Genomic DNA, 26,556 nt, shown 5'->3' with positions numbered 1-26,556 from the left:
CCCAACGTTGAAAGATGTCGTTATTGGCTGTTGGCTAAAATATCAATTGGGTTCCCAAATAGTCGCAGATGTCAAATTATGATTTTTTGTTGTAGCCCGTGTCTGGGTCAAGTTTTGTATAAACTTACTTAATAGGTTGAGTAAGGTACCACTTGAACTTTAAAGGCTTAACAAGTAAGATTTCTATCTGACTCAAGCTTACAAAAACCCATGCTTTAGAACCCGAAATATAAATCATATAAATTACATTGGATTTCTATAAAAAAAAAAAAAAAAAACAAAACTAGTTGAGATTTTCTCCTGCAATAGTCGAAAACCTCGGAAGTACATATCTAATCCCAAAATGTAAATAAGTAAAAAATGGTTCCATTGAAACCGACTAGATTATTCGTAAAAGATTTATAAAATCCTAAAAGGTATTTTTCATGTATTCCATCCCATCGTTACTTCCTGAAAAATACACTAAAATAAATTACTAAGTAGCGATCAGAATTATATGTATATACATACCTAGTGTTGAAATTGTACGTTTTACAAACTACTGGCTGAACTTAGGAACTTGGACCTGAAATCCTTAGATCCCTAGCTTCGGCAAACCAAAGCTTATATGCCCTTGAAATTAAATCTATAATTTAAAAGCTTTAAACAAATATGTATTTGAACTTAATAAATTTAGAGTAGTACTTTAAAATCGCATTCACTGCATTGTATGTGGATGACATTTTTTTGGAAGAAATGTCCATTTTGTGAGTCTTGTTAAACAGTCATGACACCAAACACTTCCTCCATGAAATAGGAACACTAGTTTATTGGACCGCGTAACTATTTTTACTTTATTGTAGATTCGTGTATTTAATGCTGTAAAAAAATTGTTTACGGGACAAGGGTAGATCTTAACTTATCTATTTTTCATCCTGCTAGCATACTGACTACGATACAAAACTTGGCCAGCCCCAAAAAAATTAGACAAAAATTTGGGTCGTGCACAAATTGAAAAAAATATTATTGACTTTTTTATTGCTATAAAAATGTGTTCTTTTTTAAGTTTTTTTTTTCTGGTTTTATTTTTTTACAGCGCCCATCCTGCTGGCGTCCTGGCTAGGATACGGAACTTGTCCAGGAGGCGGCGGAATCGAAATGGAGTCTAGGCTCACACCCGAAGCAGATGCAGAAGTGGAAGTGGCGTTGCCGTAGGGCGCAGCATAGGTCGGCTGGCCGTACATCTGGTAGGCCGATGCCGGGACCAGGTTCGATGGTAGCTGGTGCAGCTTCATGCCGGCGGGCATGACGTTGATCTGCTCTTGTCGTAGATTGAAATAATCGTTTGGCTTTGCGCTGGGAGGCGGAATGCCGGTCACGTCAAAGCGTCTGTCTGTCTTCGCGGCGGTGCCCTGTTTCGCCTGAGAGTGTGCCCATTTTATGCTCACCTTCCGGCCTTGGATTACCAGCTTGTTAAAGGTTCGCTCGGCGGCCAATTCGGCCGCGCTTCTTTTGGTGTATTGCACAAAAGCGCATTGCTGGCGTGGCACAAGTGCAATTGACCGGATCTCTCCGAACTGGTAGAACTGATCTCTCAGCTCTGGCTCTGTGATCTCCTCCGGAAGATTTCCAACGTATAGAGTGGTAATGTTGCGGTCCTCCGGTGGCTCCAGAGTTGGCAGCGAGGCTGCACGTTTCATGATCTTCTCAGCCACTGGGTCGTTGCGCCCGTAGTATCTGTCCTTGATGTTCTGCTCGCACAGCGGGTCATCCGGCTCATTGGGTTTATCGTGGCGGTACGGGCACTCCTCGCCCCGCTTGCACTCGCCTTTCACCCAGAAGGAGCAGATGTGAGGCCTGTTTCGCTTGTAGTAAGGAGCCGTGCGTGCCAGCTTTGACAGCATCTCGTTGGCAGCGAGAGATCGGCCGACAGCACCGGCCGCCTCGGTGCCATCACCGTCCTGCAGCTGAGCATCTATGTTTTGAATGTAGTACTCCTTGTTGACGTCGCTTTGTGGCATGTTGTCCGCCACTTTCAGAGCGGCGTCTCGCACCTGGATGGGTAGACCGTACTCTAGGTCCAAAAGGCAGGTCTGGCACACGTTTTTCAGACGGGCACATGTTTGACATATTTCAGTCTTTTTGAAGCGCATCCGGGCACCAGGACACCATCGAAATATGGTGAACGGGCGCGTGCAGATCTTGCATTCTTTGCCGAATCGCTCCTTTATCATACGCACGTACGGATTGTCGCCCAGGCAAGTCTGGCACAGTATCGGAAACTCGGCGTCCTCCCAGTTCTGCCGATTGTAGGTGTTCGTGGTTTTTGACATAGACATGGCGGCAAAAGTCTAGATTCCTTACTAATAATCTGTAGGTCTTAAAAGAAATGCTTACTTTTCCTAGTCAAAAATGGTGGTGGTAATATAGGTAATATCGATAGCTCAAAACCTTTTGTGGGAGCCATATCGATATTATTTGATAAAATCGTCACACTACGCATTGAATATGTATGGCAAACGTTTTTACAAATTATAACAAAAATAAACGCAAATTTTACTATTTCCCCGGTGCTTTCAAATATTTATTGTCAAAAATCAAAAGTTCCTTTTGTTTGTTTTCAACTTTTGTCAGCTGCGGGAAGAAGAAATCGAAGAAGATCAAATTAAGTTTAAACATAAAAATTACTGAACCAATAATGTATTGCAATAATCCGCCACCAGACGACTGCAATAATCGGCACATCACATGCAAATACGGTTTGTACTACAAATCGCATCTTTAATCGTTAATAACAAAAAAACGGTGTAAAATTTTCACTCTCGGCCAACGGATTTCAAAGTTTTAGAAAAAAACACTTTGTTTCCATATTTTACTTTATTTTTTTAAGCCGTATTTACCGTGCACCGCACTTGTAAATAATTACCAGGTGTTCTGTGAAATCCAGTGTAACCTGAAAATTTTGAAACGTCTACGTTTTTATGCTAATGATAAAAACCATTTTATTAATTATTAGTTTAGTATTTTTGCGTTCTGAAATAGTGGAAACCCGATAGTTTTCATATCTACCTTAATGTGGCCCTAGCATATTTCGAGGCTGTTTATTTTAAACGGGCACATTGGCTGTTGGATTTGTTTACAATTAGACGAAACAAACGTAAAAAATACAGATTCACAAATATGTCACAAGTGAAGCGGTACCGAAGATCCTCAAAGTCTTCCGATGATGGGGAGCAAGACAACGAAGAGTACGTGCCGTATGTACCGGTAAAGGAACGTAAGAAGCAGCACCTGATGAAGTTGGGCCGGATCGTGCAACTGGCCTCGGAGAACTCGCAGCCTAAGTCTTCAAGCGAAAACGAGAACGAGGACGACTCGCAAGGAGCGCACGACGCGGAGACATGGGGCCGCAAGTACAACATTAGCTTGCTGGACCAGCACACGGAACTGAAGAAGATCGCCGAGGCAAAGAAGCTGAGCGCAGTGGAAAAGCAGCTGCGTGAGGAGGAAAAGATCATGGAAAGCATTGCCCAGCAGAAGGCGCTCATGGGCGTGGCCGAGTTAGCCAAGGGCATTCAGTACGATGAACCCATCAAGACTTCCTGGCGACCGCCGCGCTATATTCGAGCCATGTCGGAGGATGAGCGCCAGGCTGTACGCAAGCAACTGAGGATCCTTGTGGAGGGAGAAAATCCAAGCCCGCCTATTCGAAGTTTCCGGGAAATGAAGTTCCCCAAAGGCATTCTAAATGGCCTGGCGGCCAAGGGCATCAAGACTCCGACTCCGATTCAAGTGCAAGGGCTGCCCACTGTGCTGGCGGGCCGCGATCTCATCGGCATCGCCTTTACCGGCTCCGGCAAGACGTTGGTTTTTGTGCTGCCCGTTGTCATGTTTGCCCTCGAGCAGGAGTACAGCCTGCCATTCGAGCGGAACGAAGGCCCCTACGGACTGATCATCTGTCCGTCCCGGGAGCTGGCCAAGCAGACGCACGAGATTATCCAGCACTACAGCAAGCACCTTCAGGCCTGCGGCATGCCCGAGGTGCGCTCCTGCCTCGCCATGGGTGGGCTACCGGTGAGCGAAGCCCTAGACGTGATCTCTCGCGGTGTGCACATTGTGGTGGCGACACCTGGGCGGCTCATGGACATGCTTGACAAGAAGATCCTCACGCTGGACATGTGCCGCTACTTGTGCATGGACGAGGCTGACCGGATGATTGATATGGGTTTTGAGGAGGACGTCCGCACGATATTCTCCTTTTTCAAGGGCCAACGCCAGACGCTTCTGTTCTCGGCCACTATGCCCAAGAAGATCCAGAACTTTGCCCGCTCAGCTCTAGTAAAGCCGGTCACAATAAACGTTGGCCGCGCGGGTGCCGCGTCAATGAATGTCACCCAGCAAGTGGAGTACGTAAAGCAGGAGGCCAAGGTGGTTTACTTGCTGGACTGCCTGCAGAAGACAGCGCCGCCCGTGTTGATTTTTGCCGAAAAGAAGCAGGACGTGGACTGCATACATGAGTATCTGCTGCTTAAGGGTGTGGAGGCGGTGGCCATTCACGGCGGCAAGGATCAGGAAGAACGGTCGCGGGCCGTCGATGCTTACCGCGTGGGAAAAAAAGATGTTCTAGTCGCCACCGACGTGGCCTCGAAGGGACTGGACTTCCCCAACGTGCAGCACGTAATTAACTACGACATGCCAGACGATATCGAGAACTACGTGCATCGCATAGGCCGCACAGGGCGCTCCAACACCAAGGGTCTAGCCACCACGCTCATTAACAAGATCACCGAGCAGTCGGTGCTTCTCGACCTGAAGCACCTGCTTATAGAGGGCAAGCAGCAGGTGCCCGACTTCTTGGACGAGCTGGCGCCAGAGGCCGAGCACCAGCACCTGGACCTGGGCGACTCTCATGGCTGCACCTACTGCGGCGGTCTTGGCCATCGCATTACGGAGTGTCCAAAACTAGAGGCTGTCCAGAACAAGCAGGCATCAAACATAGGACGTCGCGACTATCTGTCGAATACAGCGGCGGATTACTAAACCTCTGCCACCAATTAGGTATAAGGTTACTACGACGCAGGAATAAACAGAGCTGGGGATTAGTAAACACACAATCATTTCTGGGATTTTTTCAATTTTGTTTTCACTCTGTTTTGAGATCAGTTTATTACTTATCGTCCAAAGCTTTGCTTATCAATCGGCAGCAACCTCAGAGAGCGTCCGCGCCCTGCCGTGAGCGTGATTCGGGTTTGAGAAAATGTTTATAAAAGCGAAGACGAGCTTTGGCTTTCGTTTAGTGTCTGGGGCAGAGCTCTGTCTGTCGTTCGAAACCAATCGTACCGGGATCGCCTGAAATCGCGCTGGTCGTATTGACCTACAAGTAAGTTTGCTTAAAAGTATTTGGGTTATATTGGAAATTCGGTAGAGATTCTGTATACGCAATGTTGCGTCGATCCCGCAGTTAGGAGTAGGTAAATAGTAATCTCCTAAATCAGTCGAAATAAAGGCTGGTTACATAAATTCAATCACTTACATACGCTTCTGCGTATATATGTGTGTTTATTGGGCATTTTTTGTAGATTATATACTGTTTCGGCTTATCAATTGTTTTGAAAAAATAAAGTGAACTGGGGTCGGAACCTTAGACTCAATAGGAAACAAGTACAAGTATGTGTTTGTAATCAGAAAATATATTTTCTCAGCGGAAACAACGAGAAATGTGTAGTTAAAAATGTTTGTAATTAATAACATGCTTTGGTGACATGTTTCTCTATTTATTTTGATTAATGAGCAAGCTGCCATCTTTAGACCACAAATTAGGCTTGGAGGTACATATGTATTTATATATACATTTGTTTCTGTATACAAAGTACCAAAACCCCAATTCCTATTCAAGTCTGCGAACAATTTTTAACGCAGAAAGTGACCGCAAATGCCCAAAATGGGTATAGTTTGTATTCAATAGGTATTTCTAAATTGTTTAAGTTAATTAGGTTCTTACAACCTTGCGCCTCAGGAAGAAATATCTGCTCTCGGACCCAAAAGGTTTATAAAGAACTTCATTGAATCTTATAAAATTGTACATATGTATTTGATTTTTGGGACTGTGACACAAATTGCAAGGAAGGGCTGATGGGCTTGTCGCTTGACATAAGCAATCGTGATATCATATACAGGCGAGCCAAGTCGCAAAACTAATTACCTGAATGACATTATACGAAAACATGCGTGTCGCATTTCTTACGTTGCCTTATGCTCAAATCAAACTTCACAATGTCGATCCGAATTCGAATGATATCATAGGAGATGGAAGCCCATGGGAAGAAACAAATTTTCAGCATGTTTTGGTACAACGTGTGGGACCCCCGCTAATACACATTTAATGAATCCATTGAGCTTAAGGGGTTATATACCTTTTTCTCCAGAGAAATACATGGTTTTTATTTATTTTTTTTTAGCATGTTACTCAAAAAAAAAAAAAAAAAAAACTACGTTAGTATATAGTGTTACCTAGTTCGTGAACGAAGGATTTTACGAAAAAAAATTTTTTACAGTTACAGTGAACTAGCTATTGTAACTACAAACAATACCCCAAAATTTCAAATCGATCGATGAGATGATTACCGAGATATCGTGCTCACCGCAATGACCTTTTCTCAAAAATGAGATTACGAGATAATCGCGTTTAAAGTTTTAGGTGGACATTAGGTAGTCATGTACACCGTGCGCTATGAACGGCTGTATCTAAGGTTCTAGTGCCCCGATCTCTAAAAAAATTTTGCAGAAAAATTGTGGAAAGTATGTACATAAAAAAAAAATCATAAAATTTTTTTTTCGATTTTTTGAGCCTGAAAAAGGTATACATATAACCCCTTAAACAAGTTCGGGGGAGTTATAACAACCGTGAAGTTATAACTTCCAATATTTTTATGTTGGGTAGCTGATCATCAAAATCGCGCACTTGAACATTGCAAGCTCCGATCTTATAGCTCTTAACTGACTTAACGATTCTCTTAATTACAGTTTGCACACTCTCAGCTGGATTCATCGGCAACAGTCGTCTCTGTTTGATCTGGAAACAAAAACGCTGTGATAAAAACAAAGGCAAATAATACAGTGTACCCTATAGCCACGCACATCGGGCGTATACGCTATACGCGACCTGTTATATTTATCGCAACAATAAACAAAGCGGCGGGGTCTCCTCACCGCGCCCGCCCTCCTCCGTCGAGCCGAAGGAAGGCAAAACTCGACATGGCAGCGCCAAGCGCCACCAGCATGGCAGTCATCTCCAGGTAATGCAAGCGAACAGTTCGCCGACTAGAAAGCTCCGCCGAAAGAGTTAAACGTAGCCAACAAGGTTCCCCAGAGATCCAAAACAAAAACAAAAAATATTCTCCTCTGAAGTAGAGTAAGTGCGCTGAAGTGGTCGGGGTTCGCCTTCACCGCTTGTGACGAATTCGTTGTGTCTATTATTTTACTGCCTTTTTTGGGCATGACTCACAGTCTCAACAGGCGACTGCTCAGCTGAATTCACTTCAGCTTCAATAAAGTTGATGAATTCAGGGAGAACACAGCTCAATGTGCAGCAAGTTTTTCAGCCGTGCATAGCTCATTATCAGTCCTTCGGCAGATAGCCTAATCGGTTTGAAATACCCTTGCAGAGGGTATAACAATTTTGAATAGAAGCCTTAAAGAGTTGTTGAACAAGCAGAAGGACACGTATCTGGATTAATATTTTTGATTTGATTTTGCAAAAATTATTTTAGAGACCCCTCATGGTCCGAATTCAACTCGCACCAGATTGAAATGCTAGTGCAACCGCAAACTTCTAAGTAAAAAAAACAAATACACTCAGAGGGACATTTTCTTGTCTGTTTTCAGCCTGCTTCTGCTGGTTGCCCTCTCGTCCCTCTGCTCCGCCGGCACCTTTAACGCCCGACCCGCTTTCCCCGTGCCAACCGGCCAGATCCAGCCATCCGGTCAGAACAGCAAGCAGCCCGGCAGACGCATCATGAACCCGGCCTTCGCCAACGCGGGTCGCACTCCAGGCCTGGAGATCTGGCGCATCGAGGTAAGTCATGTCTGGGTCAATTTCACACCGCACGGGTTCGCAGAAGCGTATAAATAGCTGGCGCTTGCTAACACCGCTGGGAAAGTCCGCAGCCCACGCACGAATGCGTTGCTCATGCAGCGGCGCCCGGAAAACTGAATACTGAAAATTGAAAACTGAAAACGGCGGGGAGAAAGCGCTGCAAGAGCGGGGACATGAGTTTCCACAATTAGCGGCCCGTGCCGTCCGCTCAGCCGCTTTTCCCGTCTTTCCATTAAACTCGTGCAATGTGGGTGCCATGTGTCCATAAATACATTCACTCCCTCCGAAACATATATATATATATATCCAGACTAAAATGTATACATTGATGCCGGATTTGTTGTTGTTAATTAACTCGGACATCTGCGAAATTTATTGAGTTCGAATGGGAAGCTTTTGTTTATAACGTGAAGCAGGCGGTCCCTAAAAAATTGTTTTCGACAAGCGATCAAAACGTTTCACTGTAAACTTATATTTGTTTGACTCTTTTCAGAATTTTGAGCCTGTTGCCTACCCAAAAAATAACTATGGCAAGTTCTTCACTGGGGATTCGTTTATTATTCTCAACGTAAGTTTAGATACTTAATTAAAACCATTTCATTTAACGGAAAAAGTAATCCAAGCTATTATACATTTAATGTAAAAGGTTTTAAAAGAGTTGACAGGTTTTTAATTATAAAACGATAACTCAAAAAATGAATAATAAAACTATTTTCCAACAATGAAATAACAATGCTAAGAGTTTAATTTGTAAAAAATATAATCCTAAGTCATGCTAAATACGCATTAAACACACTTGTATGGTAATCTTTCAACGAATTTATTAATTGGTTAACAATTTAGAATGTTGCCAAATTTTTGGATTTTATTTGCATTTTATTTAAGTTCTTAAAAATTTAACACAAACGATCAAACAATAATGTACATTTCGAAAAACCTCTTTTCTACCCAAGACCATTGAGAACAAGAAGGACAAACAGCTGTCCTGGGACGTGCACTTCTGGCTGGGATCCGAGACGTCGACCGATGAGGCCGGAGCCGCGGCCATCCTCACTGTCCAGCTGGACGACCTGCTGAACGGCGCCCCAGTGCAGCACCGGGAAGTGCAGGACCACGAGTCGCAGCTGTTCCTCGGCTACTTCAAGAACGGTGAGCCCGCCCAGTCGGTACCAGTCCAAGATCCCCTCTAAAAAGCTTTCGTTGCAGGAGTTCGCTACGAGCAGGGTGGCGTCGGAACGGGTTTCAAGCACGTGGAGACCAACGCCCAGGGGGGAGAAGCGCCTGTTCCAGGTCAAGGGAAAGCGCAATGTGCGCGTGCGCCAGGTGAACCTGTCCGTCTCGTCGATGAACAAGGGCGACTGCTTTATTTTGGACGCCGGCAGCGACATTTACGTCTATGTGGGCTCCCAGGCAAAGCGCGTGGAGAAGCTGAAGGCGATCAGCGCTGCCAACCAGATCAGGGACCAGGACCACAACGGCCGAGCCCGCGTCCAGATCATCGACGACTTCAGCACCGATTCCGACAAGCAGCAGTTCTTCGATGTGCTCGGATCGGGATCCGCTGACCAGGTGCCCGAGGAGTCGACCGCCGATGAGGATGGCGCCTTCGAGAGGACAGACGCCGCCGCCGTTACGCTCTACAAGGTCAGCGATGCCAGCGGCAAGCTGAAGGTGGACGAAGTTGGCCAGAAGCCGCTCACACAGGCCATGCTGGACACCCGCGAGTGCTTCATCCTGGACACCGGCTCCGGCATCTTCGTGTGGGTCGGCAAGGGCGCCACGCAGAAGGAGAAGACGGACGCCATGGCCAAGGCGCAGGAGTTCCTGCGCTCCAAGAAGTACCCGGCCTGGACCCAGATCCATCGCATCGTGGAGGGCGCCGAGTCCGCACCATTCAAGCAGTACTTTGCCACCTGGCGTGACGCCGGAATGGCGCACACCCGCCTCATTCGATCGGCCCTGGGCATCGGTTCTGACGAGTCACTGGATGTGGATGAGATCGACGCCGCGGTGACTCAGCTGAAGAAGAGCGGCGGCCGGGCATTCGGCTTCATGCCCGACCACGGTCAGAACAGCCTGGAAAGCATCACACAGTACGTGGCCCGGCCCGACGGGGTCCAGGTCAACACCGTCTCCTTCGCGGAGGACCTTCCCCCTGCTGGGATTCGCCTCCTACGTCCTCACCTACAACTTCGAGGCCAACAACGGGGACACAGGCGCCATAATCTACGTGTGGCAGGGAGCGAAGGCCCCCCTCGCCGCCAAAGAGCGCGCCTTCGAGGAAGGCCTAGCTGCTGCGGTGCTCCAGAACGGCCTGCTGGTGCTCACTAGCCAGGGCCACGAGCCGCGCCACGTCTACAAGGTCTTCAAGGGCAAGCTGCTGACCTCCTACACCGCCCTGCCGGTCACGGCGCAGCTCTTCCGCATCCGCGGCACCGTCGAGAGCGACATCCACGCCAGCGAGGTGCCCGCCGACAGCTCTTCCCTTGCCTCGGGCGACGCGTTCGCCCTTCTCTCCGGCAAGTCGCACAGGATCTTCGTCTGGAACGGCCTGGGCGCATCCGCCTTCGAGAAGAAGGCCGCCTTGGATCGCTTCGCGCGCTACTGGGACGACGCCGAGCTCGAGCAGGTGGAGGAGGGTGCGGAGCCGGAGGAGTTCTGGGAGGAGTTGAACGGCGAGGGTCAGTACGATCGCAGCTTGGGCGACATCGGGGCTCCGCTGCTGGAGCCGCGTCTCTTCCACTGCCGACTGAGCTCCAGTGGGCTTGTTCGGGTTGAGGAGGTGGCTAAGTACGAGCAGGAGGACCTGGACCCCGACGACGTTATGTTACTGGACGCCGGCGACGAGATCTACCTGTGGGTTGGCTCTGGCGCATCCGAGGAGGAAAATGCTAGGATTCTGGACATGGCAAAGGTAGACACCCGATCTTCACGGCCCTTTTTCCCATCTAATTCGGTTTGTTTTTCCTGTTCCTAGCGCTACATCCGCGTGGAGCCAAGTGCCCGCTCTATGGACACCGTGAGCCTCATTCGCGTCCCTCAGGGCAAGGAGCCGCAGGTCTTCAAGCGCATGTTCCCCAGCTGGGACGACAACTACTGGCAGGTAGGTCGACGCGACTGAGGGAGCCCGGCCGGCGCTAGTCCTCACCATTTACTCGTTGCTTTTCACCAATCACCACTTTGCTTGTCATCACCACTGCTTCAAAACTCAATAACCATACTAATAACCTCACCAGCGGAATAGTAAGTTGATTGCTAACACATGTAACAAATGCTTATCGGTGATAAACGGGGCTTTTCATTTCGGTTGATTTTCACACTTTTGTTTTCAACCTTCCGCAGACTTTGCCCACCTATGAAGCCATGAAGCAAAAGATCATTGATGCCAACAACGAGGTCTAGACCCACAGACTAAATACTCAGCAAAATTAACCAAAAATATGTTTGTTTTTGCCCATTAAAAATAAATGAATCCAACAAATTTAAAATGTTGCAGTTGCAATTTGTATATCTTGCAGAGGACACAATTCAGACACCATAAATTAATATTCACACTTCAATAGACTAGGTTAGCTAGTTTCTCAGTTTTAAAACTATCTCGATATAACTATACAAAATTTAAGCTGTCATTGAAAAGATTTAAGAAGACTAAAAGCTGTTGTTATTTTCCTTATAATCATGTTTTTATACCCTTGCAAAGGAAAGGGTATTATAATTTCATCCAGAAGTTTGCAAAGCATTGAAGGAGACAGTAAGGTTTTAAAGGCCAAAAAAAGGGCTATGTTTGATTTTTTTTTGCGGCGAAATGAGTAAGTTTATTTTATTGAGCTTAATTACATGTTATTGTTCAACTTTTGAAGAGTACTAGAAAAAAAAATTATTAAAAAATATTTAGAAATAAGCCTATAGCTGTTAATCTTCCGAAGCGCCTTAAGAAAAAGTTGTTTTGCGGTGAACATCATAGGGCGTTAACGGATCATCTTACAAAAAAAGGCAATATTCGTTGTAAAGATAATGAATTTCCCGAGGCAATCAGGAAGAGTTTTTTTTTTAAATTTATTTTTACTCGTTTTGGGAGCACTTGAAAGTGAAAAGTGCGATTTTAGTTAAAAACAATCGGTGTTAATTTTTTTTTTTTAAAATAGAATAAAAATTAAAAATTAAAAAACTCTTAAAAGAACTCTTCCTGATTACCTGCGTATTTATGTTGAGAATTTGTGTTAAAAATTTGAAAAGGATCGGTTCATTAGATTTTGAGTTCTGATGTTCACCGACTTTCAAAATAACGTTTTAGGGAAAATCGGTCGTTTAAAACTCTGTAACTCCGTTAGTTTGACTCTAATTGACTCAAAAATTTTACACAATGTTCTCGACATATTGCTCTCTTAATAAAAAAAAAAAAATCGAAAAAAATGGTTAAAACCTTACCCCACTTTAAAGCTGCTTGTATATACATATGGGTGATTCCATATCAGATTTACAGTCGATATCGGGAAATTCGATGAGATATTTTTTTCATGCTCTTTATTGAAAATAAATCGACACGTATTTTTTATTTGGCTCAGAAAATTTTTTTGACAAAGTTATGATTTTTTGAATTTTTGATGAACTGCGCTTTTTTGATGACAGTCGCGTTTTCCAGCCCCAATAACTCGAAAACCGTACGTCGCAGAAAAAAATGAATAGGAAGTAAAAATTTCATCCTTCCTTCTTCTTTGCAAAACTTTCGTGAAAAAATTTTTTAAACAATTTTTCACCACAAAAGTTCAAATGTTTATAACAAATTCATTTTTCTCCAACTTGGACATTTTTGATTTTTTTTTTTTTTACAATAAATCCTTCAATTTCTTCTGATGAACATACTAAAATTTCAGAATGGGATCAAAATTAGTTTTTGAGTTATAGAATTTTAAAGATTATCATGCACGGTCCGCGCGTCAATTCGCTTCGCGCGCGCATAGTAAGGGTCAATAAAATGAATTTTTAATGCTATTTAATTCTATAACTCAAAAACTAATTTTGATCCCATTCTGAAATTTTAGTATGTTCATCAGAAGAAATTGAAGGATTTGTTGTGAAAAAAAAAAAATCAAAAATGTCCAAGTTGGAGAAAAATGAATTTGTTATAAACATTTGAACTTTTTGTGGTGAAAAATTGTTTAAAAAATTTTTTCACGAAAGTTTTGCAAAGAAGAAGGAAGGATGAAATTTTTCTTCCTATTCATTTTTTTCTGCGACGTACGGTTTTCGAGTTATTGGGGCTGGAAAACGCGACTGTCATCAAAAAAAGGGCAGTTCATCAAAAATTCAAAAAATCATAACTTTGTCAAAAAAATTTTCTGAGCCAAATAAAAAATACGTGTCGATTTATTTTCGATAAAGAGCATGAAAAAAATATCTCATCGAATTTCCCAATATCGACTGTAAATCTGATATGGAATCACCCATATGTATTATTTCGGATAGCTCCCGTACGAGGGAATGAAATAAAAAATTCTCAAGCCGTTGAGGATAGATCGTATTTCTAGTCATTTTCAAAAAATCATAAAAAATAGAAGAAAAAATATTTTTGAAAAATTCTTTTTGCAGTTCCTATTATTTTTGATTAAAGAAACTTTTTGCATCCAAAAATTTTAGTTTTAAAGCCGAGGGAAAAAGTTTTTTTTTGACTTTTTTTTTTAAATTGCCCTTTTCAATAAATATCGAATGAGTTGAGAAAAGTATGGTATCATTCAAACGGCATTTGAATTACCTTTCCATTGATACCAAAAGTTAAAAGAAGCAAGTTCAGGTTTCGAGTATATTTCACTTTTATTTTGACAAAATACTTACGGCCACCATTGTATATAAAATTAACGAAAATAAAATGATAACATCGTTGTTTTTCATCAGGCAATCATGAGAATGTCGAAAATATGGACAATGAATAGCAAAATCGTCATAGCTTCGATGTTGTTTAGCTTTTATGTATTTTGTTCGACGTACATACTTGAAGTCTGCAAGGGTATATAAGCTTCGGCTTGCCGATGCTAGCTTTCTTTCTTGTTTATATTAAAAATTTTTTCCAACATCTCTTGATTTATGAATTAATTCTTAATATATCGAAATACTTAAAGGAATAAAAATATAGCCCGGCCAAAAAATACCTACACAATACCTTTATCTTTTATACCCATAAAATTAAAAAAAACTTAAAAAAAAAAGTAAACAAAATTTGGTTTGCCCGGTTTTCGTCCTTTCCTATTTTATGTTTTCCTTGTGTTTTTGTTTAGATTTAATTTGGCTCAAATAAAACCTTATCAACATTCAGTTAAGTCAATTATTACTTTAAATTCGCTAACCAAGTACAAAAAGTAAAAGAAATTTAAAAAATGGGAATAGTTATGGTTACTTGAGTAGTCTCAATGTTTTAATTTTTTTAGTTTTTTCTATTTGGTCACATATTTTTGGTTTATTTTATCTGAATTGGTATTCAAACTTTAGGTTTCCAAACTTGAAAAAAAATTTAAAAATTTCCCTCTCGTTTATAATAATGTCAGCAGCTTCTTCGCAAAAGAGCCTTGACTGAAATAAGTCCTTCAAAAGAGGTCAGCCCCCTGCATACAAATTGTAAATGAGTCACCTCCTTGTACGACTTTATTCCTTGAAGTAACAACGCTTACGATCTGTGGCATTTTCACTCTCTACCCAGCAGTTCAAGAAGTAGCCTACATGTGGTATCCATTCTCTTTTTTCTTCTTTATTGACACCACGTCTGGGCTAACACATGTCAGTTTTAGACCGGATCGGTCCACACAGTCGTTTCGATCCAGTCCAAAAAGGAGGACACCCTGGTGTAAACTGAAGGATAGCTGCTCCGGCAGAAGACCCCGTACGAGGTGACGCCTATCAGGTGGTAGTGGATTCTGTGCTGGCGGCGGCGACCCGGAAGATTCAGCTGCAGCGGACCGCCCGAGTCGCCCTGGCAGGTGTCCCGGTTGAGGATGTAGTCCTGAGCGCAGATTTGGCTCTCCAAAACTCCGTTGGGCGTCTCTGTGATCGGCGGCAGCTCGGCATTGCACTCGGCGTTGGGCACTATGGTCAGGTTGAGATTCGTGAGGCGGTTCGTCACGGCCTTCGCAAAATTGGTAGCCCCGTAACCCATCGCAAAGGCAATGGTGGTGGGCAGCTCCGGGGAGACCCACAGTCGGATCGGCCTGACGAACTCCGTCAACCTGACAGAAACGCGTTAGCAAGTTCAGCGGCTATTCGGTCGCCCTGGGGTCGTCTACTCACTCCACCTCCCTGTCCAGCCTCAGCAGGGCTATGTCGTCGTAGTACAGCTCCTGCTTATAGTTGGGGTGGGTAAATATCCGCTCGATCCGAACCAGTTGCGCCTCCAGCGAGCGCTCCTCGACGACCAGGTTGAGGTCCCCGATGCGCACCCATTTGGGGGCAGTCCTGCGGAAGAGTTTAGTCGCGGTGATGGCTCTGGGATCTGGGATCTGGGATCTGGGATCTTGGTCAGGGTGGGGGCTTAACTAGGTTGCTCACTCGTATATGGACGTGCAGTGGGCGGCGGTGAGCACGAAGCTCTCGCTTATCAGGCTGCCGCCGCACTTGTACTCGACCCGCCCTGCGTCATCCTCGAAGCCCACGGCGGCCTGCGAAAACAGATTCGGGGGTTGGGTTAGGCCACAGCAGCAGAGGCTTATCAGCGCCGGGTGGCCGTACCATGTGGGGGTATTCACCGGGCCTGGCCAGCACCCGGCCGTCGAAGTCGGCGTCGTTGGCGTCGGCGGCCACCGCAGTATCGTTGGGGAAGATGCGCTCCACGTACTCCGAGTATTCTGGGGACAAGTCACGCGGGGCAGTGAGTCACGCGTCCTTGGTCTCGAATTTCCGAATCACTCACTCTGCTCGCAGATGCGTCGTCGCCTGTTGCCCTTCTTCTTGAAGCCCCCGGGGGCGGGGGAAAAGGCTGACCTGGCCGAGGAGGCGGGGGGGATGCGCAAGGGCCTCGGTCGGGGCAGGTCTTCCACCCGGCCGAACTGGAAGTCGGTTATGCGGTACCACATCTTCTCCTCCGGCTGGCGAGGCCCTTCGCGGGGGGGAGTCCGGGAAGAGTATGTCGCGCTCCACAGGGAAGCGAATGGCCGCCCCATCTGGGCGAGGCCGGCGAGGTGGTGGGCGTTGACCGAGAGAAGGGGCCAGGCACCAGAGCCCCAAAACTGATATCAGACCCAGAAACACAGCGAGACCCATTTCGGGGGCTCTGCGAACGCGGCGAATGTCGGGAGCAGACTGAAGCTTTCACCGAATGAATCCCAAGTAGCACAACACGCACTGCCTTATCGGCGGTTTTGGGGTTTTGGGTTCTCAAAATCAACGATTTATTTTCGGAGAGCATTACACGTTTACTCCAAGGCTCCGCAGGTCAACGACCCGGGCCACCTGCGGGGCGTGCACCTCCGAGCGTCCCCCGATCCTTTCGTACTGCGCAATGATCGCCCGCTGGATGTTCTCCAGGTCCTGGTCGTTGCTGTAGCGAAGCACGGACACGGTGGGCTCGTTGCCAGGGGAAGGAGCTGGAGCTGGAGCTGCAAAGGCTGCGGCCAGCAGGGCGAGGATCACTAAAGCCTAAGTCGCAGTGGGGTATGTCTTATGAAATAATCCCTTTTCAAAAGCCTCACAACTTACGCAGATTGCCTTCATTCTATCGCTGATCTCGAGACTGACTAACCCTCGCGCCAGATCCGGACCTCTCTTTTATAACTTCATTAACGATTAAAACTGTGATAATTTGCAATGATGGAGGTTAATATTTTATAATCAACAGTGATGTCTCCAAAGATGTATCTTCGATTTCCTTAAGCAGCTGTCTTAAAAAGAAATTACCACAAGACTAGCAAATATTATTGTAACAAAATGCTCTCTGCTCCTAGATGTCTCATCCTTTTTTTACTTTTCTACTCTATATTAATATCTAGTTTAAAGTGTTAAATAACTTGGAGCAATCACTGTATATACCATAGCATACTAAACAAGTTTGGAATTTTGTTGTCTATACGAAATAGCTATGATTTGCGTAGTTTTGCTGCCGGATGGCTTTGATCTGATAACTAAATGAATTAATGAATTGTAGTGGTTTTTGTTTATAAACTGTATATGTTTCATAAAAATGAAAAAATAAAAATTCATATATTGTATACTCATACAAAAATGTGATAAAGTGTTGTACTTAAAGAAAATAAAAACATGCTGAACTCCTTGTGGTACAATATTATCAGTCAGAAGGGCCACGATTTGCTTTGCAAAAAAATAATATTAGAGGTATAAGCAATAAGAATCAAAGCTTTCCTTTCATAAACTTTGTAACAGAGTTTTTTGGAAAAAACACGGATATATCACAAATCTGCAAAAGGAACAATCTGCATAATTTGATATACAAAAATGTATTCTCATTTTATATTTCAGATTCAAGTTCATTAGCAATAGTAACCGTCATATACAAATTCTGGGTTAGTAAATCACTTTTTTTTAAAATGAGTTAAAAAGCAAAAATTGATGTTTTTCAAGCGGGTCAACCAAATCACACAAGTTAGTTTATTTCAAAATTGTCAGGGCTAAACGCCCTGTTTAAAAATCAGGTTTTGCATATAGGAACAATGACCCAAAAAGATAACAAGTTCATCAAATTGACATTAAAAATGTTATTACTTCACATACAAACAGAAAGGCGTTCACGCCCCACACGGCTGGTGGGCATAAAAATGGGCGTGGCGCATTTAAGAAAAGGGTACCCCCCGCCTTCTTAGTAACAGAATCCAAAATGCAGTGCCATCAAAGCTGGGCGTCACAGTTTATAGGTGTAAGAATCTGCTCTTGTAGTCCCAATATTCTATAAATACAGTTTCCAAAATTTCGACGTTCATACGGACAGGCAGACAGAAAGATATAAATCTACTCATAATACATATACTTTATGGAGTTATACAAAAAATCCCTATATCATTTTTAATGAAGGTTTATCTAAAAATATCAAAGCTGTATATTATTTAGTACCAGGTCAGCTTATTATCCTAGGAGATCCTATGGCAGATCTATGATAAATTCGGAAATTTGTGTCGGTATTGATTTAAACAGATAGCATAACTGGGTGGCTGACAGATTTAGATGTCTCAATCAACTCGCTGAAAAAAATATATTTTCATTCATAAATACATTTAAGACAAGAAAGGAAGCCAGCTTCGGCAAGCCGAAGCTCATATACTCTTGCAGTCATATTTGATAAATGCTCACCAAATGCATAAAGGCTAAACAACATCCGAGCTATGACCATATTAGTACAAATTTTTCATATTTTCGACTAGTGTTCATATGGCATCTATATAATATATTTGTCCGATTTTGATCAAATTTAATTCGTAGTTCAAGAGTCGTTAGAAAACTCTATATTCCTAAAATCATGATTTTCTGTTGAGAAATAACGATGCCATCATTTTATTTTCGTTATAGATTTTTCTATCATTCCTATGGCAGCTATATGATAACGTTGTCGGATTTTAATAAAATTTACTATAAAACTAAATATTTTAAAAATCATGCTCGTGGAATAAAAAACAACAACGTTATGATTATTTTGCCATTATTTCTATATATATTTTTTGATCTTTCCTATGGCAGCTATATGATAGGGTTATCCGATTTTGATAACATTTAATCCAAAATTCAATAGTAATTAGAAAACGCCATCTGGAAGAAATCAAGTCAGTTCGATGAAAAACAACGGCGTAATAATTTTTTATCCTTTATTTTTTTTTACCTCTTGTATGGGAGCTATCCGATATAGTCGGCCGATCCGGCCCGTTCCGACTTATATACTGCGTGCAATAACTACACACCTTTTAGAAAATTTCCGCAAGATAGCTTCAAAACTGAGAGACTAAGTAGTTTACATAGAAACAGACAGACGGACACACATATTTCGATTCATATTGTGATGCTGATTAAGAATATATAATATAATAATAATTATGTAATTAATAAATCTGTTTACGTAATATTCGAACGACCCCTTATCACAAGAGGCAATATTTATATATTTAAACTTAAGGCAATATTTAAACTTAAAATGTATAGTTTTTAGATACGTACTTATAATCCACGATCAATCCATTGAATTGAAAAACACCAAACATTAAAGAAAACACCTCCTACACATAAAGAATATAGAGTATATTCTTAATCAGCATCACTAACAAAGTTAATATACAACGTCCGTCAATCCGTCTATCAGTTTCTTCGCAAATAAGCCTTTAGTTTTATACGAGAAGACTGTATCACAGTGTGCCACCAGTAAAACCCAAAAATCTTATAAAATAAAATTAATGAATAGCGTTTTAAGCATTTGCTTACACAAGTAAAAAATAACTTCCATAAAGATCGGACTACTTTTTAATATAGCTGCAATAGAAAAAATTAAAACTGAGAACTTTCTTTATTGTTTAAAGTAAGATATTTTTGCACGGAAGTTAGATAAATTTATAATTTAAAAATTTTTTGTTTGATAGTTATAAAATAATTGGTTTAATTGGATTTTACAACAAAAAATATGGCGAAATTATAATACCCTCTGCTCTGGAAGGGTATAAAAATAGCTTTATTCTGGTAGAGCATGAAGTGAAAATTAAGGGTTTAAGGACGAAATCTTTCAATATTCCCAAGGAAACATATAATATATAGTAAATTAAAAGTGCAACTGCTTTTTATTGCTACAAAAAACGCATATGGAGACACTCTTACTCAAGATCCAGTCGGTTGCACATATTGCGCATAAAGTGTGCCGACGATTGGCCTATTTGAATAGATTTACATCTCTCCACCTTACAAATGTGTCAAGTTTTTGGCCCAATTAAAGATTTTCGGGCGTATTAATTGCAACACCTTCACCGACGAGATGATCGAGTTTCCAAATCGCCAGCTGCGTTTTGCTGTGGAATGTGTATCTGCATCGAAAACTAAAATGCAGCAATCCCTATAAAAGCGACGACGGAATGCAATCTTGAGCAAAGGAAACGCATCCGCTGCACCGTCCACACAATACCTTTTGCCCCGAAATATTTCTTCAGAATGCGCGTTTTTGTGGTAAGCTCAGTGTTTTTTGACTCCGTGATTTTGCTGACATCTCTTCAATTGCAGATGATGTGCTTTCTGGCCCTGGCGAGGGGGCAGTACGACTACACCCCAGTCTCGCAAGCCGGGGACGGACACGGAGGCCTGATTGGAGCTCCCATCTCCGGATCAGCCCAGCTGTCGGAGCCGATTGTGCCGGCCAACGAGTTCACCAAGGAGTTCTACACGTACAGCGCTCCGGAGCAGGAGTTCGACAACTCCCGCTCCGACGACCAGATTGCCGGCCTGCTGAAGAAGAACCTCCGCGTCCTGTTCATCAAGGGACCCGAGAACAAGGGCCTGGAGCAGGCGGCGCTCCAGCTGGCCACCTCCGCGTCCGACGACCGCACCGCCATCTACGTCCTCAACAAGCAGGCCGACATCGGCGAGCTGGCCAGCAAGCTCAACCAGGTCAAGCAGCAGGTCAGCCACAAGCCCGAGGTGCACTTCGTGAAGTATCGCACCCAGAGCGACGCGGAGAACGCCCAGCGGACGATCCAGGCCCAGTACGACCTGCTCCCAGGTGCCTCCAGCAATCACAACGCCGGATCCACGGGCCCGGTTCTGGACTTCGCCTCCAAGGCATCTCTGGACGGGTCAGCGGCAGGCATCGATCTAGGTGCACCATCGACCAGCTCCTACTTACCACCTCCGCACAGGAGGTTTTAGACATAAGAGTACAGTAGATGAGTAGCTTCAGTAACTAAGTAATAAGTAATAAAAATCGATCTAGATATAAAAATCACTAAAGGGCTTATATTAGGTATAAGGAGGTATAACTGTAAGTCGAGACAAAGTTATAAGCTATTTGCTATTTCAGAAAGGGTCTTCCAAATCATAATTATTTTTTCCGGTAACTCGACTCTGCTATTAACCAGTTAAGAACCTGACCTAATGGAAATTACCAAAATTTTAATTTATACAAAAATTCCTGTTATTGGTAAAAAAGACATCAAAAGATTTGCTCTGCAAATTTCAATTTTTGCGCTGCGAATAAGATGCGATATCGTGTTTCCGAAAGGTTTTTTCGTGCTGATCACGAATCCGGAGTCGAAATTTTCCCATCACGTCAAGTTTGGCCACTTTTGAGAAGTTATACCCCAAAATTCTGACGTGCTACGAAATTGAGTAATATTGGAAATTGAAGCTTGATTTGTGATCTTTAAAAAGAAATCAAAATGCATTCGAGTTTGATTTTGGTCATTGATAATATAATTCGCAAGTTGATATAAAATATAAAAAAAATTGCAGTGAAAAGCTTTGATATTAATTAAAAAAAACACAAACTTCAAAAGAAATTGGGTGGAAGAAGAGCTGGGATAAAAGTTGAGTACAACTTAGGTTTCTATTGCACTACAAAATGATCAATCGAAAAATTAAAAAATAGAAAAAAACGTTTTGGGATAAAAAAGTGTCAACACATTTAAAAATGCAATTCACGTTTACAAATGCACATTGCGTTTCGCATCGCATAAAATGCGCTTTGGACACAAACAAAAAGCGATGGCTAAAAGTATGGTTTTACTACATTTTGTTGTTTGTGGACTGTATTCGATATTGTACACTAGGTTAATAATTTATGCATCTGCGACCCAGCGTGTTTTGGACACAGCTTCGGCACTCCGTTGGCCTGGCCTGCTCTTCTCACCGGAAGATAATGAATGCAGATCGGTCGCTCAGCTTCGGACCAGTGTGATTGGATTTGCATGCATAAAAATTACTTTCTTTCTATTATCCCAGTTTAGTCGGTTCAAGCGGCGCCATAGCTATTAATATTTTGCATTTGATTATATTCAGCGTTGACAATGGGGAATATAAGACGATTATTTAAATGTGAACACCGCGTTGGTGTCCATGTTGGGCGTCGGGTTAGATAAGATCCCGGACTACCAAAGCCAGTGCAGCTTCGCATACGGATCCGTGATTTGGCAACCGCCGCCGAACGGGGTATGTTACATATTCGAAGTTGTCAAGCCAATTATGGATTCAACCGCTTATGTTAGTGCCTACCAATATTTTCTTTCTTGGGGAAAACGCAGCACCGTTGGCCAGATATAAAAACATAGATACTGGGTAGGCAGGGCATCAGTCGACCCTTGCAGCTCAGACAGTCTAAAGTGCAAAATGAAGCAGTTCCTCGTTCTCACGGTAAGGAATGGGCTTCCTGCAGACATTGGCCTAGCAGCACCTAACCCCCCATCTCGTCCTTGCAGTGCCTGGTGGCCCTCGCAGTCGCCGCTCCCCAGGGATACAAGTACCAGCCCCAGGCGCCCGCCCTTCCCATCGGCAACCTGCGTCCGCAGACACCGGTCTCGCAAAGTGGAATATACTCCGGTGGCGCACTCTCGACTCTGGGCCAGATCCAGGCTGTGCAGACCATCGCAGCTGCTCCTGCTCCGGCTCCCGCTCCCGCTCCTGTCCTCTCCCTTGCTCCCGCTCCCCTGCCCATCGTGCAGCAGCAGCCGCAGCAGATAGTCTACCAGCAGCCGCAGCAGCAGCTGCAGCAGGTGCAGCAGCTACAGCAGGTGCAGCCGGTGCAGCAGGTGCAGCAGGTCGTCCAGACCCAGTATGTGCAGAGGCCGGCGATCGTCACGAAGGACATCTACATCCACTCCGCACCCGAGGAGACCGAGGAGCTGCGCCAGGACGAGCCCCAGCTGGAGAGCGTGCCCATCCGCAAGAACTACCGCATCGTGTTCATCAAGGCGCCCTCCCAGAACCTGAAGCACACCGCCGCCGCCCTGAAGCGGGCCCAGTCCAGCAACGAGGAGAAGACCGTCATCTACGTGCTCTCCAAGAAGCCCGACCTCACCGAGATCCAGCAGCAGCTGCAGGTCACCCAGTCCGAGGCCAAGGTGCACAAGCCCGAGGTCTACTTCATCAAGTACAAGACCCAGGAGGAGGCCCAGCGCGCCCAGCAGGAGATCCAGGCCCAGTACGACGCTCTGGGCGGCGCCACCCACATTTCGGACGAGGGTGTGGCCCCCATCACCAGCGTGTCCAGCGGCTCCCTCAACCTGGGCGGCTTCGGGCCGCAGCAGTCGCAGGCTCCAGTCCTTGTCCAGTCCCAGCTGCCGGCCCTCAGCCAGGGAATCCAGCAGCAGAGCTCCTTCGTGCAGCAGTCCTCCGGCTCGTTCGCACCCTCCGTGCCGTCCAGGAAGTACGTGCCGGCCAAGACCTTCAAATGAGAGGTGTGCCCTGCCCACCCACAATCGCTCCATCTTTTGTTTATACCCCATTTTAGTTCATTTTAATTTATTGTAAGTGCGAGAGAAGAGTCGAATAAAGAAACGTCGATCGAAAGCCTATAGTCCCTTCTAAATAATCTGTGGAAATTGCACAAAAGTTTTCCAAGGCGCCTTAATTCCAGATGCTGGGTCCCCAGAATCTGAGTTGTTTTGACCCTTTTCTGCACTGAGAAATATATTTTGCTCTAGTGAAATGTCGACTAAATCTAAGCTATTCAACAAACCCACTTTAATGAGCTGTCATTGGGCATCTTATGTAAAAAGCTTTGGCTTCTTTCACTTGAGAAAGATCGCATAGCCCACATTATCAGTTGGCAGCAGCTCTAATAATCAAGTCTTCATGTTGCCTAATCGCTCTTACGTAAGACAAATCATATGCTAATTTTTGAGACCGGTTTCCCGCTGCTCTGGCCGTCACAGATCATTCGGCTAATGGATGTGGTAATATGGGCCTCAGAAAACTGTTTTGACAGTTTCTCTTTTACTCGAATGCGGCTACAGATTCGGGCTATTATCATTTTATTTATCTAAGTATGGTATATACAAAAGGTGCAGCTTAAGAGTAGGACAGTTCTTTTGTGGTGTTCATCTAGTTCATCTAGGTGCGCAGATTGGCCGGCAGGTAGTTGTTGGCCAAGGCCCCCCCGGCAAGGTTGGTCCGCTGGTGGTCCAGGACGCCAATCACCGACGTGACGGGAGCGACTCCCTCATCGGAGACCTGCGAGGTGCCCCCCAGCTGGTCATATTGGGCTGAAAGGAGACGACGAAACCCCGTTAGCAATGCGGTGAAGGGAAGGATTCCGCTGGCAGATGGCCGTGCATTTGGCATTCGTGCCAGCCACCAGTTATGTAAGCAAACCGAAAATATTCAAATCCGTGAGCACACTGCTCACAAAAGACGCTAATGACAATGATGTGGTCGGCAACGAAGTCGGCAGAAGACCTCTTTCTTGCATATTGATGGGTATGCAGAGAGCCCAACAGCATCGCACCAACGTGGGTGTTGCTCACCTTGGATCGTGCGTTGCGCATGCGCAGCTTCCTCCTGGGTCTTGTACTTGATGAAGAAGACCTCCGGCTTGCTGGGCTGCTTGGGCGCGGCCTCCTCGATGGCCGCCTGCAGGTCCAGGGGGTCCGGCTTCTTGGTCAGCACGTAGATGATGGTCTTCTCCTCCACGGGCGCCTGCTTGATGCGCAGGGCTGCCTTGCTGACGCTGGGCGTCGGCGCCTTGATAAACACAATGCGGTAGTGCTTGCGCGGCGGGGCAGGCGGCAGGACGGGCTGCGGGTAGCGCTCCTCGGGCTCCTCTGCCGGCGGCACATGCACGTAGATGTCCTTGGACACGAGGTGCTGCTGCTGCTGGGGAAGCTGCTGGGGCTGAGGAAGGGCATGGTAGGGCTGCGCGACCTGCTGCTGCTGCTGGTAGACGGGAGCGTGCTGCTGCTGGGCTGATGTGGAGTAGGACGAAGCGACACCTCCTCCGGACAGGACCTGCTGCAGCTGCGGCGCCTGGAGCGCCTGCTGCAGGAGCGACTGCTCTGCGAGGCTGGCGAACTGCGGGATGGAAGGCAGCTGCACCGGCGAGTGGAGCTGCTGTGGAGCCTGGGCCTGGTAGTTGTATCCTTGCGGGGCCGCCGCTGCAAAGCCCAGGAGGAAGGGTACCTGCAGCAGAAGGGACGATGCTGGTCAAGCGGGGCTGGATAGGTGCGGATGACTCCGAGGGCTTACTATGAAGAAATGCATTTCCAATCGAGTTGACGACACCAGTCCCTTGACAATCAAAATTCAACTAAATGCTAATCACTGGCCGCCCAGACTTATATGCCGAAAATGTCGCTTACGAAAAAGTTGGGCTGATGAGTCGGAAAGTTTAAATGAAACTGAAACCACTAATGCGGCTCAAACCGCACGAAATGTGAGCGCAGACCGACCACCGAGCCATCGAACCACCGAGCCATCGAGCCACCGATCCACCGCTTTTACAAACTCGCTTGCGTTTTCGGGCAACCTTGAGGTAGCGGTAACATTTGGGAAGTCGCCGAAAATCATTGAGCTCTCGGGCTCTCGAGCGGTGCAAACGCCTGCGTCATAGTTCGGATTGGGCTTAAGCCCAACTCCAAGTCCAATGAGCCGTGCAGCCGGAAGTCAAATGTGATAGATACAGATACACGACGGTGCGGAGAGATTCGTACGGTGAGATTTCGAGGGCCAACCATTTCGCTGGGTTTATTTGCTGATGACCCGTCATAATTGAAGATCTTTTGCGACGCAAAATCTTGGGTCGCACAAATAACACGATAGACTCATTAGGAATGGCGTCAACTTGAGCAGTTTTGGTTTGTGAATTTTATAAATTGCTTTGATTTCCGATGACCCAATTAGCGAAGCTGTCGGATCATTTGGCTGAGAGTGCAGATTTAATTGGACCAGACATGGTTGCCCAACTTAAGACAGCTCATTTTGGGAACAGTTGAAGCCAATTTTTGGCAAGCAGCAGCAGCTGCCATCGGACAACACTTAAGGCTTTAATCAATGTCCATCATAGTCTGCGCAAATGTGGGTCGTGCTTTCAGCGGGGACTGTCTGTCTGGCCAGCGAATGATGCTGATGTTTTGATGTATGACTGGAGATTTATCAAAAGACAAATGCTGGCGCGGGGGTCAAGATGAAACACAATCCCTTCAAATTACCGAGTGGCGTGCGTTTCCTCCCCGATATGTTGCGATATGTTACGAGTACGCAAATGCCGCGGCATCACAATTAAGACCCTCAGCTCAGATTGTGCAAGCCATCCGCTCGTATGTGAGTTGTGGGGGGCGTAACAATGGGCAAATTGTGTGTATCACCAGCTCCTGCCGCTTTTCTCCTTCTCAAACCTAAAGACAAAAGCTAAAGCGTTGCGCAATCCACGACTTTTTGCCACTCTTTAAATACACCACCACACAAATGTACTTCGATTATGGCTTTTCCCTGTCAAACTGCAAACTCCATTAATTTCTCTTTCTTACCTTTCCGTGCGTTGGAAATTAACATGGTCAAGGCTTATGGCGCTAGCATTAGTCCACGAATTGAATTAAATA

The 26,556-nt window shown here is 45.0% G+C and overlaps 8 protein-coding genes across 8 annotated transcripts; 4 read left to right on the top strand and 4 right to left on the bottom strand.

The window, feature by feature from the left end:
* Positions 1–809: 809 nt before the first annotated feature.
* On the bottom strand, positions 810–2,408 carry LOC108098647 (pre-mRNA-splicing factor RBM22). The gene has a single exon (XM_017201721.2). It carries the CDS (start codon positions 2,316–2,318, stop codon positions 1,062–1,064), a length of 1,257 nt encoding a protein of 418 aa, XP_017057210.1. The 5' UTR covers positions 2,319–2,408; the 3' UTR covers positions 810–1,061.
* A 666-nt stretch (positions 2,409–3,074) lies between these two features.
* On the top strand, positions 3,075–5,105 carry LOC108098573 (ATP-dependent RNA helicase abstrakt). Its single transcript, XM_043208995.1, has one exon. It carries the CDS (start codon positions 3,160–3,162, stop codon positions 5,017–5,019), a length of 1,860 nt encoding a protein of 619 aa, XP_043064930.1. The 5' UTR covers positions 3,075–3,159; the 3' UTR covers positions 5,020–5,105.
* Positions 5,106–5,251: 146 nt separating this feature from the next.
* On the top strand, positions 5,252–11,562 carry LOC108098572 (gelsolin). Its single transcript, XM_017201604.2, is given in 10 exon segments — positions 5,252–5,359; positions 7,003–7,274; positions 7,864–8,053; positions 8,568–8,642; positions 9,028–9,223; positions 9,281–9,342; positions 9,344–10,225; positions 10,227–10,988; positions 11,052–11,177; positions 11,417–11,562. Coding segments are annotated over 9 exon segments (2,394 nt in total). The 5' UTR covers positions 5,252–5,359; positions 7,003–7,233; the 3' UTR covers positions 11,477–11,562.
* Positions 11,563–14,697: 3,135 nt separating this feature from the next.
* LOC108098470 (serine protease snake) lies at positions 14,698–16,328 on the bottom strand. The gene is given in 6 exon segments (XM_017201378.2): positions 14,698–15,288; positions 15,350–15,514; positions 15,608–15,717; positions 15,788–15,903; positions 15,969–16,161; positions 16,163–16,328. Coding segments are annotated over 6 exon segments (1,179 nt in total). The 5' UTR covers positions 16,319–16,328; the 3' UTR covers positions 14,698–14,849.
* Positions 16,329–16,422: 94 nt separating this feature from the next.
* Positions 16,423–16,792, bottom strand: LOC108098471. Its single transcript, XM_017201380.1, has 2 exons — positions 16,754–16,792; positions 16,423–16,693 (listed from the first exon to the last, which is right to left on the bottom strand). Exons 1-2 carry the CDS (start codon positions 16,766–16,768, stop codon positions 16,463–16,465), a joined length of 246 nt encoding a protein of 81 aa, XP_017056869.1. The 5' UTR covers positions 16,769–16,792; the 3' UTR covers positions 16,423–16,462.
* Positions 16,793–20,113: 3,321 nt separating this feature from the next.
* Positions 20,114–20,969, top strand: LOC108098479. Its single transcript, XM_017201390.1, has 2 exons — positions 20,114–20,200; positions 20,255–20,969. Exons 1-2 carry the CDS (start codon positions 20,186–20,188, stop codon positions 20,894–20,896), a joined length of 657 nt encoding a protein of 218 aa, XP_017056879.1. The 5' UTR covers positions 20,114–20,185; the 3' UTR covers positions 20,897–20,969.
* A 1,302-nt stretch (positions 20,970–22,271) lies between these two features.
* On the top strand, positions 22,272–23,530 carry LOC108098477 (alpha/beta-gliadin A-V). Its single transcript, XM_017201388.2, has 2 exons — positions 22,272–22,375; positions 22,441–23,530. The coding sequence occupies exons 1-2, from the start codon at positions 22,352–22,354 to the stop codon at positions 23,413–23,415; spliced, it is 999 nt and encodes a 332-aa protein (XP_017056877.1). The 5' UTR covers positions 22,272–22,351; the 3' UTR covers positions 23,416–23,530.
* Positions 23,531–23,977: 447 nt separating this feature from the next.
* LOC108098484 (alpha/beta-gliadin MM1) lies at positions 23,978–25,360 on the bottom strand. The gene is made up of 3 exons (XM_017201396.2): positions 25,205–25,360; positions 24,487–25,138; positions 23,978–24,225 (listed from the first exon to the last, which is right to left on the bottom strand). The coding sequence occupies exons 1-3, from the start codon at positions 25,217–25,219 to the stop codon at positions 24,074–24,076; spliced, it is 819 nt and encodes a 272-aa protein (XP_017056885.1). The 5' UTR covers positions 25,220–25,360; the 3' UTR covers positions 23,978–24,073.
* Between the last annotated feature and the right edge of the window lie 1,196 nt (positions 25,361–26,556).

The sequence above is a fragment of the Drosophila ficusphila genome, unplaced genomic scaffold (assembly GCF_018152265.1).
Source record: "Drosophila ficusphila isolate 14025-0441.05 unplaced genomic scaffold, ASM1815226v1 contig_791, whole genome shotgun sequence".
Classification (NCBI taxonomy): domain Eukaryota; kingdom Metazoa; phylum Arthropoda; class Insecta; order Diptera; family Drosophilidae; genus Drosophila; species Drosophila ficusphila.
The sequence above is the reverse complement of the archived record's forward strand: the minus strand, read 5'-3'. Positions and strand labels throughout refer to the sequence as shown.